We start from the raw sequence: 16,674 nt of genomic DNA on the forward strand, positions 1-16,674 counted from the left end.
GAGACTGTCATTATCAAGGGCGAAGGATTGATTTGCTGGACCCTAGCACACGGCAAAGATCTCTGCTCACAGGGAGCCCGACGTGAGGTACATGTAGATACACCAGCAGTGACCGGGTAATACGGGGCATGCATATTAGCTCTCCGACATAGTACGGGTGTACTCCATCCATGTCAACCAATTAAGAAATTCCAGGTTCGAATACAAGTTCCAAGCGTGGTAGCCTTGTCCCGCTTACATCGATCGGGTGGTTCGTGTTACACGGTCTGTTGCATCAGCCCACTAATAGGTATAGTACGGTACGGGTAAGCTGAGGTCAGGGCGGTAGGTACTCTGGAGGGAGTCACCAATCATTCGAGTTCAACCCTCAGATTCATGCTACCTATGCCCACGCTCACGATCCGAGCCGATCCCGTGTGCCTCGACTGTGCCCCGCCTCTGCCCCGCCTCTAACTACTTTTCCTCCACCACAGCTCCGCACACTTACAGGTTACCAGACAATGCGATCACCTGCTTGGCTCGCTTCCAACTAACAGACCCCAGTCCAATATTGTAACCCCCAAATACGGGTAACACAAATCTCCCTCGGTCCCTGCATTCTACCCGCTACGTCACGCGTCTCTGCTTTCGGGGCACGGGGGGTATTGAAAGGTCCGAAGAAGACTCGAATGGCGTATCCCATGTCTTGAAGACTCTCCATCACAGAGTGACACTGCATCCGCGCTGTTCTTAGGGGAATCCTCCAGCTTGCCGCCACCAGAGCCGGACCAGAACCACCACCATCGCCATGTCGAACCAAGAGGAGCTGCAGCGACAGCTGCGAGAGATACAACTTCAACGTCAATTGGAGATGCGACGCCATGCCATACCACGCTTTGGCCCCGCTGTTGACGGCGTGCTTTGGAGCCGAGTTCCTCCCGAAGAAGACGCTGACAAAACCCCGCAAGGACGGATTCTCAGCATCCTCGAGCTCCCGTTGAAGCCCGGCGTTGACATGCACAATGACTCCGGTTCCAACCCGTCCCGGAAGCTCTGGGACGCCGCCTTGCGTTACATCAGCTCCATTCCTGGCTGCTGCGCTGTTGAGTGGGCACAAGGTCTGGAGGATCCTCCCGTCACATTGCTGTGCATGATTCAGTGGGATAGCACGGTCGCGTGGCGGAGGTTCCAGCATTCCCTCGGCTTCACCCCTCTTATTGCGCTGCTTCATTCGGACGTTTCCAACCGCTGCGCAAAACTCGACGTCTCGGGTACGCCAAGGCTTGCAGACGCCGAAGTCGGAACCACCATTGTTGATGTTGTATCCGTCACATTCCCCACCGGCGATGGGTGGTCACCGGACGGTCGGTTAGCTTTCGAAGAGAGCTGGAACGCGCTTGTCGCTTTGGTGACCAATGGGCCTGACGGCCCTCGACACTCCTTTGCCGTATGGCTCGAGAGCAACGCGTCGACATTCTTCGACCCAACGCCGGCTGAATCTGCCGCCTCGACCAAGACGGCCACTTTCACCGCCTTTCTTGCCTGGGATAGAACACACTACGGTAGCCATCGGGTCGACAGCCTATGTGACAGCCTACGAGCTTCCCTGCTAGCTTCGTACGGCGATGGGCCAAGCCTCTCAAGGAGGGCGGCCCAACTCATCAGCCAGGTCCAACCAGAAGACCACGATCCACGGCGACAGCCAGCCGCGCCGCCCAATAGCTTGCCTGATATCCTGGAAGCGGGCTTTCCAAGACGATGTAGCGCCGACCTTGCCAACCTTAGAGAGCATACAGCCCAAGAGCTCGCCCGCAGCATCAGCGATGCACGGGCGAGAACACGACTGTTCCCGGCTCCACAGGGCTTCTTCATATCCCAAGGCGAGCTCTACGACGGCAACATGCCCGTGATCCCAGAATGGCGGAGCATGCGGGGGCCGGTCCATGGTTATCACCTCGTAGACGTTGTGTGGATGCAACTCAAAGGCCGTGACTCGGCGATCCAGGGTCGTCGCATATACAACCAGCTCGATAACGAGATCAGCGCCTTGCCGGGCTTTGTCAAAACCTTCTTGGCTCATGATGTGGAGAACAAGGCAAAAGTGGCCGTGCTGACCGGTCAGAAAACCCTAACCGCGGTGGTTGTGGCTACAGAGGGCTAACACCTCGTTCCAGTATGGGAGGATCAAGATGCGCGAGCCACCGCCTTACCCGAGTATCGTCGGATCTTGGACGAGTTCGCCGGATCATCAGTCCACGTAGCGGCGCCGTTAACACATCAGGCTTTCCCTATGGCCCGAGATCCTGGCCCCGGGGGTCTAAGGCTTAACCAAGTAAACTACCTCGAGTTAACCTCGTTCCACGTTCCAACGGGCGCTGTTGAACGAAAGCTTTTCGAGCACGCCTATGGCGCCTTCGCCCGGTTTGTTACTCTCCTTTCCCCGGTGCACTTGGCGAAGTATCATACAACCGTTCAACTAACTCGGCCTCGGCGATCAAGTATGACGGAGCCTTCGGTCGTAGCAGGAATCCCCAAGGCGTGCATAGTCAGCGATGCAGGGGGCTGGCAGCCTGCCGAAGAAGCTGGGGGTTCGGACCTCCAGCTCTTTACGGGAGTGCTGACTTGGGTGAGCCCGGCTGCGAGACATGAGTGGTATGAGGAGCTGTTCAGGCTCTCTCGCGGGTCCTATGAGCTGTTCGGTCATAGGCTCGATGCCTTGAAAATACTGGCTGCAGGAGGAGTCACGACACGGTTTCTGGAGTTACAGATATAACCACGCTGCGGGTTTGTTTAGGTTGTTAGTTAGTCCTGGCCTTTGATGAATTAATTTACCAACTTCGGCCTCGAGGACCTTCATCTGGGAGATCGTACCGTCACTGTTTCAAAATTACCTACCTCCATACCCGGGCGCTCAGATTCAAGGGACATTCTGTCGAGCAGTTCCCATTAATTAGAACATCTGAGACACTTAAGGAGTACCAGCCAGCCAGAACTCATGAGTTCCCTATCCTACTAACAAATCTCGGCGTTAGGTAACAATAATAGGGCCATCGCTCCCGTCTATCCGTGCTCCAGTCATCAAAGTCCCACGTCCACCCAGTCAGTCTGGCATTTTCCTCCTCCTACGTCACTGACATCACCTCCTTATCCCCGTCGATATGAGAGCGCCCCCCGGGGTACCACAGCGCCCAGACAGTCGAAACCCGGCGCCCCTACACGGCAGCTTGCAACGCTGCCGAGGAGCGCGCATCTGCTCTGGGCTTTCGACGTCACACCGGACCCCAGATCCTGCTCTGTTGCTGTCGGGTCAATTGGGAAAGTCAGAGGGCAGTGGCTGTTGGGTACCTACCTACCAAGTAAGCTATCACACGGACGAGGCGCTGATGGAATACTGAAAGATGGACTAGCGTCACAGCACAGCGGAACCGCGCATCTCTGCAAACGGCCCCCGCAGCTCTACAAACGGCCTCGGCCGCTCCATCCTTATCCGGCCCAAGGTTGGCGTCGCCCGATTCAATCGCGGCACAGTCAGCACTATAGCCGAGGTCAGCAGGGCGGCAATCCTGTCCGCCCATTCGCTCTCGAGCGATGCCCGGGCATACGGTGCACCCTTAGTGCCAAAAAGGCTCAATGATTTTTTGATTCCATTTCAAGTCCGTGCGCAAGTCGATGCCTGCGCCACAACTTGCAGCCATGTAAGCCGTAAGACACCACTACCAAACCACAACGTTAAATGTTGAAATAGATGACGATTCATATATCGGTTATCGATATGGGGTTTAAGGTATAGGTTGGCGAAGTACCTAACAATGCAAGCAGGGTGTAGCCGACCCGAAAAATTAGAGCCTTTTTAGCACTTAGAGTGCACCGTACGGGCAGGCACCGTTTGTGCAACCATGGCAGGCATTTCAATCACAGCTCAAGAGATCCTTCCTATGCAGTGTTACGTCCGCCCTACCATCCCGAGCTACATCGGTGTACATCTGGTACAAATCCCGAAAACATCAAGCTTTCGGGGTCGCAAGCCAGGCTAGCACCCACCCCACCAGAAGAAATGATGTTAATAGTATAATGCCCGTCTGCAGGCAAGCCGCTCAATGTGAATCCCGTGCAACTTCCACTGCTAGTAATCTTGTTTGTGTCATCTCTCACGGCAACATGGCGCCCTCACGCACTCGCCTGCCATGGCTTGCCGTCCTCCTCTCACTGCTTGTCTTTTCCGCGCTTGCTGTTGACGGCAGCGACGCCAAACAAGTCGCAGAGGAAAACCTTGCTCCACGTGGGCCCTTTCAGGACGACCCTCGCGATGACACGGCTGCGTCTATCCACTCTGCCGTCAACAAACACGCAAGCATCAGCCAAGAGCGCGTCTCCGGTGCCAGAGCGATCGTTGCTGAAGCCATCAGAAAGGTGGCTGCGTCAAACAAGGAGCGCCGCGACAATCCGCAAAGGAACGTGCGGTCTGCCGACGCGGCAAGTACCTCGCACGCTCGCCGAGCTGCCAGGCAACATTCTTACCATGTCACGTCGGACGTTGCCGCTGCTGCGGCGCTTGTCGCCGAGTTAGACGCTGCTGATGAGTACGCCAAGGGCACTTTGCACAAGGACTACTCCCGATTTGGCGCGTTCAGCAAGCGGCAGCCGCTGGAAGAGCGAGCGGGAGGCTACTGGATGGCGAGTCTCGAGAACCTCGGGACGCAGCCGTTTGGCCGTGATTCTACGTACAAGGTTTTCCGCAATGTCAAGGACTATGGTGCCAAGGGGGACGGAGTTACGGTATGTCGGATGCGCTTAATTTTGGGTGTTCTCGTACTATGCTGACTCGGATTAGGATGATACCGCTGCCATTAACAAAGCCATTACTGACGGCAAGCGCTGTGGTGAAAACTGCTACGGCTCGAGTGTGACGGGCGCTGTAGTCTATTTCCCCCCAGGTGAGCCTATTTATCCAACACCAGTGTTTCTGTTGCTCAGAATCCGGATGGCTGACGGGCTGTAAAGGAACGTACCTCGTCAGTGGCTCGATTATATCGTACTTTCATACGCAGCTCGTCGGGGACGTAAGTTGTGCTCGGACACTTCCTCTCTGCTTCCTGACTGACCAAGCTAGCCGACCAATCTCCCCGTCATTAAAGCCGCTGCCTCCTTTGTCGGGCTCGGTGTCATTAGCACCGACGTCTATGTTCCCAATGGCGGCACGGGTATCGATGGCAACTCCAAGGAATGGTACATCAACACGGTTGGTCCTCACGCTTCTAACATTAATTACCAGAGCATGCATATTGACTACCGTACCTATGCCACAGGCCAATTTCTACCGTCAGATTCGCAACTTCGTCATCGATATTACTGCAACAGACCAGGGTGCATACGTCGCAGCTCTGCACTACCAGGTCGCGCAGGCGACGAGCCTGACCAACATCAAGTTCATCGCTTCGCAGAATGCCGGCACGACCCAGCAGGCTATTTGTGGGTGAGAGTAAGGTGACCCGTAAGGAACGAACACGCTAACGAGTAATAGACGCCGAAAACGGTAGCGGCGGCTTCATAAGTGATTTGACCTTTGAAGGTGGTGCATTCGGTATCTGTAAGTGAACCGCAACAACTAAAAGGGACCCGGTGATGATGGTCCCTCGCTAATGATCTTTTTTTGTATGAGATGGTGGAAATCAGCAGTTCACTGCTGCGCGGCTGCAATTCGTCAACTGCGTTACCGCTATCAAACTCATTTGGGATTGGGGCTGGGTACGTTTCACCTCGGCGAAGCTGGTCTCCGTCAATCCCTCTAACATTCCTAATACGTAGGTCTGGAGAGAGATTAGCATCTCCGGCTCACAAACTGGCATCAGCCTTCTTTCGGAAGACGGCGTACACCACACCGGCTCTGTCTTGGTGCAAGACTCGACCTTCACGAACACCAAAACCGCCATCCTTACATTTACGCCCGTTGCAACGAAGAAGGCGGGCACAGCTGGCATCACACTGGACAACGTCGCCTTTTCCGGCGTCACCGCGGCCATTGCCGACAACGCCGGTAAGACCTGGCTCGCTGGCAGCGTGGGCAAGGTCGATACGTACACCATTGGGCCGGCCTTCTTCAGCGGCGCCGGCAGCGGTAACTTCACGCTTGGCACTACGTCAAGCACACCTCGTCTCCAAACCCTCACGGGGGCGAGCAACGGGCTCCCTAAGACGCCGTACTTCTCGAGGCAGAAGCCGCTTTACGTGGGAGCTACTATTGTGCAGATGAAGAAGTATGCGAAGGGGGACGGCGTCACGGACGATACAGCCGCCTTCCAAAGCGTCATCAACCAGTACGCCGGGACCGGGACCGTGATCTTTGTGGATGCCGGTTCGTACATCCTCACTGACACCATCAACGTCCCCTCCGGAACCAAGATTGTTGGTCAATGCTGGTCTCAGCTCGTCGCCTCTGGCGCCAAGTTCCAAGACGCCTCCAACCCCCGCGTTCTTTTCCGCGTCGGCGCGGAGGGCGGCGAGACCGGAACCGTCGAGATCCAAGACCTGCTCTTCACCACGAAGGGGACCACCGCCGGACTCGTGGCCGTGGAGTGGAACATGGAGGCCAGTGCCCAGGGTACCGCGGCCATGTGGGACTGTCACGTCCGCATTGGCGGAGCGGCCGGCACTGATCTCTCCGTTGCCGACTGTCCGGCCGTGACGTCCGGCACGGACCAGAAGTGCATCGCGGGCTCCATGATGTTCCACATGACAAGCTCTGCCAGCGCTTATATCGAGAACATGTGGCTTTGGACGGCAGATCACGATCTCGACGATGCCAACATGACCCAGACATCTGTGTATGTTGCCCGCGGCATGCTGGTCGAAAGCGTCAAGCCCGTTTGGCTGTATGGCACCGCTTCGGAGCACGCCGTATTCTACCAGTACGAGTTCTACCGGGCCCAGCAAGTCCTCGCCGCCATGATCCAGACCGAAAGCCCGTACTACCAGCCAAACCCGCTCCCTCCGGCGCCTTTCCAAAACGCCGTTGGCGCATTCCACGGAGACCCCGACTTGGACTGCCCGGACGGCCAACACGAAGGCTGCGATGCGTCCTGGGCACTCCGCATGGTCTCCTCTTCCAACATCACAATCGCCGGCGCCGGGCTGTACTCGTGGTTCCAGACATATTCCCAAACCTGCGTCGATACGCAAAATTGCCAGCTGTCCCTGGTGCAGCTGAAAGACAACTCGGGTGGCATCCACCTCTGGAACCTCATCACCATCGGCGCCTTGAAAATGATCAGCTCCGATGCCGGAGATGCCCATACCGACATCAGCGCTCTGGACTATACCAACGTGGACTACCACCCTTACTGGAGCCAGGTATCTCTTTTCGAGCCGCCCAGCGTCCCTGATGATGGCGGGGAAGGCGGCAATGTCATCTACGTTCCTACGACGATCTGGGCCCCCGGCGGCGCTGCCACGGCCTCGTGCATCCCGCCTTGCACGCTGGTGCTTCCTCCTTCGTTGCTTGGGTCTACGACAACCATATCGTGGCCGCCTCTCGTCACGACGTTGTTGTCCTCAGCAGCTGGTGGCACCATCCGGACCATCACCACGACCATCTCCATCCCAGCCATCACCACGACCGCCATCGACTGGTGGCCCGTGACGGTCAAATCCGGAGATCCCACTACCGCTGTGATTACGCCCGTGCAGAGCGTAAAGCCTCCTCCGACCCACATCACCCTACCGCCCAACGTAGCAACCGCACCTCCGACCCCGATCCCTGAGTACTCCAACGGGAGCCCGGTCTCTTCCTCCAGTTCCACCACGACGACGATCTTGCCCATCTTCTTCCCCACGTCGCACCCCGTCACAATCCAGCCCCAGCCGACTGTTTCCGTTTCCCTACCAACCAAGGAGCCCGTGACAACCACTTTGCCTCCATCGACGACGACGTTCGGCTCCTCGACAATCACCTACCCTCCCGTCACCACAACAAAGAGCGACACTGGGCCGGTAGTCACCTATACCAGCGCCAAGCCTGCCTCCACCTGTCACGTGGGGTGCGGGACGTACAACTGCCACGAGTTCGGCTGCGGAGGAGGCAGCGGAGGCGGAGGCGGAGGCGGCGGGGGAGGTTGTGGACTTTTCGGATGCGGCGGCGGCTGCTCGATCTTTGGCTGTGGCGGAGGCTGCGGCTTGTTTGGATGCGGCAGCGGCTGTGCGCCCATTATTGGGTGCCCTCCCGGAAGTGAGTGTGGTCCAGACTCCGACGTCACTCGAAGTGCTCCTTCACACTGACAAGCCCTTCTCCCTTCTAGATCAATGCCCCCTTAACAAATGCGGCGGTCCCGGGTGCAAGAACGGAGGTTGCGGAACTCAGCCTGAGGGGGACTGTGAGCCGCAGACGGCCAAGGATTGCACCTTGTTCGTGAGCAGCACTTTGACTGCCACTCCGAGCAAATTCAGCACCACCACAAGGGTAGGTAAATAGCGGGGGGGACTCCTGACACTCTCCCTCTTATCTCGAGCAGCAGCCGCTAACAATAGGTAACAACAGACGAACTGCCATCCGTACGCGCAGTGCGATGCCACCGACAAGACGACCACCAGCACCATAACCGAGCCGGAACCCTCGTTCGGAACCGTCTCCGTGACCGTCTCCAACCGCGGCATGGGCCGGCAGCCGGCAAGCCTCGTCAACTCGCTCGCGTCGCAGGTCATCAGCGATCAGTACAGCTGGGACCTAACGCGCTTCGGCGCGATGCCGACGGGCGGCGACGGCGGCGACGGCGGCAAGACGGTGCCCACGGGACCAAACGGAGTACAGGGCGTGTACTGGACCTGGTTCATCTCCCGCAGCCTGAGCACCGGGGCGTACGGCCTGGGCACGTACAGCGACCGGCCGAACGACCAGTGCACCAACACGGGGGAGTGGACCGATCCCCACTACCAGGTGTCCGAGTGGATCTACGACGTCCAGGTTCTCACCGTCTTTGGAGACTCGTCGTGTTCCTACAAGTCCAACGATCAGAGTCTGAACCACAAGGCAGGCGATCTTTTGGGCACGATCACCTGCACCAAGTGGAAGGACGCCAAGTGCTACAAGGATACGCCCGGCTCTGGTCAGAAGTGTCCTAACGTTAATGACTATGATTTCCCGATGGCGTACTGCAACTGGGACTGAGGCTGGGTGTTGAGGATGGCCATTTTCATCAAAAGCAGGTTACCTATCTAGATGATTACTATAGTTATGAACGCATTATCGTTTTCCTTCTCATCAACGTGCTCTGTGTACCTGCCGAGTACATTTGCATTGCGAGGGTAAGCGATAGAGCCCACGTTGAACCTGCCCATCGCGCGAACCAAGTGTCACCAGGTCTACTCAAACGTCCCAGCGTTACAGCGCTCCCCAACCCAGGGGCCAGCAAGATGAGACCGACGACTTGCAAAACGATGCTTGGCGCACGCGGCGCTGGAGATCAACAGTGACTTGCTTGGGAGTGATGAACGAGCACTACAGTTTGTGTATTTCTAATTCACGAGAAGGACTTCCAGTTAGCCGGAAAACTTTTTGCATGTATTCACCTCTCCAGAACTGAGAATGACAGTGCTGCCAAGGACAGCGGTCCACAGATATACGGCCAACCTGTCTATGGCTACTGCCCCTCCTGCCGAGCAGGCCAAGCGAGCCACATAAGACACCTTGTTGACAGTTAATTGGCTGGCTGACTGGTGAATGTGATCCGGCAGTCCTGGTGGGCACTGGGCACCGGAGGCCAGGCCAGCGTCACGGACAGTCACGCCCTGCTTCCACCGAAACGCAATGAAAACCCCCTACCTCACCAAGCAAAACACAGTGTTGAGAACCGCGTCAGCATGGCTTGGCGTGGTGGGTGTCGAAAAGTATGGGGTACGTCATGCCAAATTCAGGTATTAAGTAATTATAGCCATTCTGGGTTGCGGGGTCCTTCGGTTGGGCTTCTAGATGCTTGAGATGGGCTACACGTGGAGATGGAGAGTGTTGGGGTTGGGCAACTTGAGCATAGGTATCGTTCGATGTTGAGATAATTAGTTGGGGAGGGGGAGAGTGTGTCTAGGTAAGGTAGTTCGGCTTTTACGCAATGCTTGTTCGGCACTTGACTAAATATGTAGAATAGGTACCTAGTTACCTGCTTTTCGCTTTGGGTTTTGTACTTGGCATGAATGAATATCGTTGTAGTGTGCTGAATATCTACTCTTTCCGGCGTCTTGTGTTGGAGGTTTAGATGACGTGGTGACAATCAGGATGGTTTGGAGGCCGGTTTGGAGGCCGGTTTGGGTTTTGACTTGTATTATCTTGTGATCACGTCGGAAGTAGATCAGTGTAGCTTCGAGGTTGGGTTTCAAGTCTTGGCACAATGGTATTCCCTCCTATTGTTCTCCATCTCGATATCTAACCGATTCAAAAGCGTCACTAAAAGTAATACTTGGACCGAAACTCCTATTTAATCCATTTCCCATCCCAGTGACCCAGTCTACTACTCCTGACTCGCCAGCATCATCCTCATAGTCTCCCCCCTCTGCCCGCCAACCCCGCGCCCATACACCACCTCCGCCAGCATGCGCAGCTGCATAGGAAAATACGAGTCGCCATACACATCCTGAATCTGCCCCTTATCCACCCTCCTCCTCAAATCCTGAAACCGCCCCTCCTCACTCCCACCACTCCCAAACTCCTCACACTCCCTCTTCTTCTCCTCCGACCACCACGACGGCAGCAACCCCGCCCGCGATTCCGCCAGTTCCAAAAACCGCTGGAAACCCCTCAGCGCGCTGGACGCGCCGCCGTATAAGCTGTCCGCGGGGCTGTCCCCCTCAAAATTGAAGTTGTCCTCCGCGCGCAGGCGGTAGGAATCGATTAGGAGGCGGTAGACGTCTTGTTCGGGTCGGCCGTGCAGCCAGGTGCCTTGGCCGAGGCGCGTGAAGGGTTTGGGGACGGCGGAGGGCTGGGCGAGGCCTGTTGTGGGCACCCCGCGGGGTGGGCTGTTGTTGTTGGCTGCGCTGCCGCTGCCGCTGCCGCTGTCGGATTGGTGTTGAGTGGGTTTGCCGCAGACTTTCTTGTGGGTTTTCCAGTCGGCTTTTTGGCAGTCGCGGGAGCAGTAGGGGGTGGTGGCGCATTTGGCGCAGAATTTGAGGGTAACGGTGGGAGGACCTTTTTGGCAGACGGTGCAGGTGTTGGCCATTTTGAGGGGGGTATGGTGTATGTGGTATGAAGTTGAGAAATGAGTAGAAGGGAGAAGATCCTTGGGGTTGTGCGAAGCGGTAAGGTGACGGGAACTTGGTCTTAAGTGAGGGGTCAATAGTGAGATGTTGGATCAGGGATCATGGACTTTGTAGGTTCCTAAGCGAGCCGATAAGCTGAATACTGAGAGTCAATTCACCATACGGAGCTAGATAGGTAGGTAAAGTTACCAAGATTTTTTAAAACGATCAGATACATTCAAACAACAAACAGGGCAACAAACTCTCTTTTAGAAGCCCAATACCATTTGGTTGACGAAGAACCTCCGCCCTGACCAATGAGGCATTAATTTAAAGGTCCCCAACTGGGAACGAACCCAATCACCACAGACAAACCATGCAAGTTTGACTTAGGAACGACCCGTTAGCCAAACATAACAAGACTGCTGAACCCAGTTGCTTGTAGAGACGCATAACATTATGTACCAATCCGAATGTTACTCCATTTTGAATGGATCCGGTGTCAGCCGGAGTTAACTCTAGCGGGGGAATCCTTCCAATAATAAATCCTTCCAAGCGTTATTTCTTCAGCTGACGACCTCTCTTCATAGAAAGCTGGAAAAAAAAAAACAGCTGCCATTGGAAATTTCGAAGGCATCACAGAACTTAATCAACATAATCTCATTTACCTTCCACCATGACAACCGAAACCCAAACCCAAACCGAAACACTTCCCCTCGACATCAACGACCCGCGCTTCCACCGCACCTTCACCTACACACTCCCACCCAGCTCCGACCACTCCAACACCCTCCCGTCACTCTACAAACTAACATACGCGGACTTCGGCTACCGCAATGAAACCCACCCAGACCAGGAACGCGTCGTCCTCTTTTCGCCCCCGCTCATGGGCTCGCGATTGCTCTTCGCAACCAAAGATGCCCTCGCAAAGCGCCATCGCATCCGCGTCATTAGCGTAGACCGGCCGGGGTTTGGCGGGAGCGAGCAGGTGCCGGCTGCTGGACGGTTGGCTTTGTGGAGGGGTGAGTTCTTCCTCTAGTCAAACACCACCCACTGGTTCACCGTTAATTACAAATAACTGCATGAAATGCAACATGATGCTAATCAACAATTCCCAGAAACAATCCCCGCCCTCCTAACCCACCTCTCCATCCCCCACCTCCACGCCATCCTCTCCCACTCAGCCGGCACCCTCTACGCCCTCGACCTCCTGCACCATCTCTTCCCCGCCAACCCCCCTACCAACCCCCACCAGGGTATCAACACCATCCTCTCCCCGGACCCAAGCAACCCCACTCTCCTCGCCCTCGGCGCTCCCTGGATCCTACCCGCCCACACCGGCGCCATGGCGCCTGCGTTGTTGAAGATGTTGCCCGCCGGATTGGTATCGCGCGCTGATGCGGTGGGGAGGATGGCGAATTCGGCTGCTGCCGGGGTGGGTGTTTCGGCTGGGGTTGTGGGGAGGCTGGGAGGGTTGGTGGCGGGGTCGGTGTCTTTTGTTTCTGGGGGTGGTGCTAGCGCTAGCTCTGGTGGTGATGCTAATAGTGGTAGTGTTGGCGGTAGGAATGGGGATGGTGAGAGGGAGACGCAGAAGGAGGACGCGAAAGAGGAAGATCGCGTCTGGCCCAGCGTGATGAAGCAGATCTATACCGAGGGGGTGCCGGGCCTGTCGGAGGATGCGTTGCTGGTCTTACATAAAGGGGCTGGGATGGATAGTGCTGCGGGATGGGGCGGGTGGGGGGATTATGATACGTTGGTGCCAGCGCTGGTGGAAGGGTTGAGGCGGGCTGGGCGGAGGTTGAGAGTGGAGGTGCGGTACGCGGAGACGGATGTGTTGACGGGGAATGGGGGGGTCGAGGGGAAGGGGGCGAAGTGGTTTGATGGGTGCTGGAGGGATAGTGTTGGGAGGGATGGGGATGATCAGGTGGTGGTGTTTGGGAGTCGGACTGTGGAGGGGGCGGATCATGATGGGGTTTGGGGGTTGAGATGGGGGGCGGTGCAGGAGGTGTTTGGGATTGTGGGAGGTGTGTGATGAAAGGGATCGAGTGGTACATAGAGAAGTCTGATGCATGTACAAAATGATATCGGGTTACTTGTAACTTGTATTGAGAAAAAAGGCACAAGATGTTGTGTGTACCGACGTTCCACATGCTCTGTTTGTTTTCTTCTAGTTATGGAAGATAACTACAGCGAGTCACTTTTGAAAAGACCAACCAACAACCGACCACTTTAGATCAATGGGGAGTAAGCCGTGTAAACTTAGGTAAGAATGTGTTGTCTCGTCGTGTCACATCTTGGGCCGGCCAATCCCATGCTCCTTAGGTGAGAAACCGGTAATCAGTGGCTAATCAGTCCTACGGGCGTATGGTCTAGTGGTATGATTTCTGTTTTGCAAGAAAATTTCTTCAATACAGACGGTCCCGCGTTCAATCCGCGGTACGTCCAGCTTTTTGCTTTTTGCTTTTTTCTATTCACCATCCATATTGGAACATCTGCTTGAGAATTGCATTTTTTCCTTTGCCATGAGTTGCTTGGATTGTATTTTTATCCCATTGCGCCACTCCTTTACCACCCACCGTCTGCAACACCAGAAATCCATCGTCGATGAAGAGTCATTACATAATCAATCAATGTCACTGCTATTTAGGAATTTCCTCTCCCACCCATATACCGGCTGCATCGGTGCCCGGCACAACGGGCATCTTTCCGGGCTCTTCTGTTTGAAGTACCACCTTGACGCCCAGATAACATGGAAGGTGTCGTGTCCGCACAACAACCTGCACGCTGCCCCAGGCTCGATAAGCCCGAGATAGATGGCGCATTCCACTTTCGCTCCTTCTTGAAGTTCTTTCGACCAGATAATAACTCCGCAGTAGATGACGCGGAAGACACTGAAGATATGGAAGCCGCAGAAGACATGGAAGATGTGGAGGATGTGGAAGACGCTGCCCCACACGAGTCTCACCAGACAGTCGAACCAGTGACCCAAGAAATGCCAGCGACCCAAAGCTTCACTTGCACCGCTGGGCCGGACATGCTGCTGTTCAGGAGCATGCTGCGGCCGACAATAACGCGAGACAATACAGTCCTCCTCAGACTTAGTGTTGCTTGGGTTCATGATTGCTACCATCAACTGCCTGGGGGTCGGATCTGGCGGCACAGTATTGGCTACCCGATTCTTACTTCGTCACTTTGCCATCTTGTGAAGTGTTGTGAAATTGTTCGTGTAGTAAGTAGTGTCGTTCTGGTGGTTTGTGCGTGTTGTGTAGGTATTGCCGTCGGTGGTCGGTTGTAATCATGTGTTTGCCTTCGAGGTCGATCCCACAGCAGTGGGGCCGGAGATATTGAGAGTCAGGGCGAGGGTTGTCAGCGTGGGCGTTTGTTTGACTCGGGCCGGTTTCGTCGACGGGGTTGTGGTGGAATTTTTGTTTACGCTTTTCGAGTTGCCTGCAAACGCAAATGCAGGGTTGGATGTGTTCCTGGATTTTCCCACGTAGTTATATGGAGGCCGGCAAGTTGCAAGACAAAGAAGCGGAATCTTCTTTGCACAAATTTCAAAGAACAAAGTGAAGATCGACTTCCTGTGCCAGGCGTCGCTTTTAACTGCTGCGCCGTGTCTCGTGGCCCGATCCCCGGCCGGCTCCCTCTCTCTTGCCGCTAATAAATACCATCAAACAATTGCTTTGTTCCGGCGCTAACATACACCCAATGTTCGCTCCGTTAGTGAGGCAAGCAAAGGGCGGTTGGCTCGGCGCGTGCAGGCGCGTGCACAAGTACAAAGTAACAAAGAACCGCCCGACAGGGGGTCACGAGGCATCATCCAGGCGGCCTCCTCTGCCATTCACATCTTTTTAATTGACGCAGGCCCCCCAAAGCGACGTGTGTCCCTTCAAATCCCCATCAGATGACCCGTTTACCAAACGACGGCGCGTAATGGTTAAATATCAACTCAGATCCCATCACCCTCAAGTCGAACTCCCAATCCCAACACAAAACCACCGCCAACAGACACAACAACACCTCAGTCATCCCTAACTCTGCAATCCACACCGAAAGGCCACCCATCTACGATCATGTCCAGCCATCCGGATCATGACATCCACGCAAGCTGCGAAACGGACCATGCCCAGGAAGAAACCGGTCAGATCAGCATGCAGGAGAGTACCGAGACGGATGAGCCCAAACGTCCGGTGGGTCGGCCATCAGAAGACTCCCCTGACGCGCTGCTCAATGGAACGTTACGTTTTGAGTTCCCCTCCTCCTCCGATGACACGGACGAAGGTACGGAGCGGCCGATCCCCGAGAGGCATCGGGATATCGATCGCATCCCTAAGGGACAGGATGGGCAACCGATTAAGTATGAGATGTTCCGCATCAGTGATGAGGAAGAGCTTTCACCGCTCACGCGTGAGGATTCGAAGGAGCAAGAGCCAATCTCAAGGCCGGGCTTGAGCCCGACCCCGTTGGTGGCAGACAGTGCTCGGTGCCGCCATTGGACCCTTATGCTACTGTTCTTTCTCTTCGGGACCATAGCAAGTGGAATCTACTATCGTTGGAGGCACCAAGTCGCGATGGAGGCGCTAAAGGCGCATCTAACTCTGGGTGCAAGAGAGGAAGCCGGCGTTTGAAAGGGGGCAGGAGAAGAGTGAGAGTCTGGTCAGTTTGGGCGTGCCTGGATGAGTGTCGAGAAGAGTGGAAGTGAGGATCGAGTTGGAGCAGAAGACATGCTGGAGGAAAACGGCAGAGTACTTAGATGGAAAAATATGTCATCAGGACAGTTCCCACATTACTTGGTGTGTCCATTCCAACTTCAAGAGTACTTGATTTCGGTTTGTTGGGTTTCGGGGAGATTTGTTGCTAGGTTCTGTTACACTGGCGAAGGAAGGGCATCTGCATATGAGACGGCACTAGAACAAAGGAACACAATGTTTGGCACGATGTCTTGTACACGGGATGTTTGGGAACGACATTCGACTCCTTCTTGACGTTGACGACAAGCACACCGAACATGGGAATCGCCTGGGCAATGATGGTGATACCCAGCAGATTGAAATTAGGACCTTGTTTTTTTAACAGCTGGGGTATCAAAGCCGAAGATTGCTACCTTGACTACCTACTTATAGACTCTAAGTCGGCCCCCCTGGATTTGGGCCACCCCCCATTTGGGCCACTTGGCAGACCCACACCGAAGAACCGACCCATCTTCTTCAACACCATATATTGCAACCACCTCAACCCACTACAATACAAGAAGCCTCTGAACCACCACTTTCGGACCCGCTCTCTTCAGCCATTGTATCCTCGATGCGACCGGCTTCAATCTGGGTCCTGTGGATCTGTTCAATTGAAACAAACAGGGTATTTGGGTCCGTTTGGACCCTCTTCCGTTTCGATGGCCGGGCTGCTTCCAACTGGGCCTTTAGAGTCTCGTTTTCCTGTTGCAACTGGGCCAATTTGACGTCTTTTTGATCAAAGGCCTTT

The 16,674-nt window shown here is 55.3% G+C and overlaps 5 protein-coding genes and 1 non-coding gene across 6 annotated transcripts; 4 read left to right on the top strand and 2 right to left on the bottom strand.

Annotated features, from left to right (window-relative positions):
• Positions 1 to 787: 787 nt before the first annotated feature.
• On the top strand, positions 788 to 2,752 carry C8A04DRAFT_31294 (uncharacterized protein; the record flags this gene model as incomplete). Its single annotated transcript, XM_062781710.1, has 3 exons — positions 788 to 2,096; positions 2,154 to 2,400; positions 2,479 to 2,752. 3 exons carry the CDS (start codon positions 788 to 790, stop codon positions 2,750 to 2,752), a joined length of 1,830 nt encoding a protein of 609 aa, XP_062634566.1.
• Positions 2,753 to 4,137: 1,385 nt separating this feature from the next.
• Positions 4,138 to 9,136, top strand: C8A04DRAFT_31295 (pectate lyase superfamily protein-domain-containing protein; the record flags this gene model as incomplete). Its single annotated transcript, XM_062781711.1, has 11 exons — positions 4,138 to 4,755; positions 4,811 to 4,913; positions 4,981 to 5,039; positions 5,090 to 5,218; positions 5,286 to 5,448; positions 5,501 to 5,566; positions 5,639 to 5,724; positions 5,785 to 8,002; positions 8,058 to 8,200; positions 8,271 to 8,345; positions 8,510 to 9,136. The coding sequence occupies 11 exons, from the start codon at positions 4,138 to 4,140 to the stop codon at positions 9,134 to 9,136; spliced, it is 4,287 nt and encodes a 1,428-aa protein (XP_062634567.1).
• Positions 9,137 to 10,469: 1,333 nt separating this feature from the next.
• On the bottom strand, positions 10,470 to 11,174 carry C8A04DRAFT_31296 (uncharacterized protein; the record flags this gene model as incomplete). Its single annotated transcript, XM_062781712.1, has 1 exon — positions 10,470 to 11,174. The coding sequence occupies one exon, from the start codon at positions 11,172 to 11,174 to the stop codon at positions 10,470 to 10,472; it is 705 nt and encodes a 234-aa protein (XP_062634568.1).
• Positions 11,175 to 11,869: 695 nt separating this feature from the next.
• On the top strand, positions 11,870 to 13,225 carry C8A04DRAFT_14310 (uncharacterized protein; the record flags this gene model as incomplete). Its single annotated transcript, XM_062778040.1, has 3 exons — positions 11,870 to 12,215; positions 12,312 to 12,678; positions 12,757 to 13,225. 3 exons carry the CDS (start codon positions 11,870 to 11,872, stop codon positions 13,223 to 13,225), a joined length of 1,182 nt encoding a protein of 393 aa, XP_062634569.1.
• Positions 13,226 to 13,551: 326 nt separating this feature from the next.
• On the top strand, positions 13,552 to 13,638 carry C8A04DRAFT_t114. The gene has a single exon. It is a non-coding gene; the product is annotated as a tRNA-Ala (tRNA).
• Positions 13,639 to 16,424: 2,786 nt separating this feature from the next.
• C8A04DRAFT_14287 (uncharacterized protein) lies at positions 16,425 to 16,604 on the bottom strand (the record flags this gene model as incomplete). Its single annotated transcript, XM_062778036.1, has 1 exon — positions 16,425 to 16,604. A coding segment is annotated over one exon (180 nt), but the record flags the coding sequence as incomplete, so codon positions are not given.
• Positions 16,605 to 16,674: the final 70 nt, after the last annotated feature.

This window comes from Dichotomopilus funicola (genome assembly GCF_033296635.1).
Source record: "Dichotomopilus funicola strain CBS 141.50 unplaced genomic scaffold C8A04scaffold_63, whole genome shotgun sequence".
Classification (NCBI taxonomy): domain Eukaryota; kingdom Fungi; phylum Ascomycota; class Sordariomycetes; order Sordariales; family Chaetomiaceae; genus Dichotomopilus; species Dichotomopilus funicola.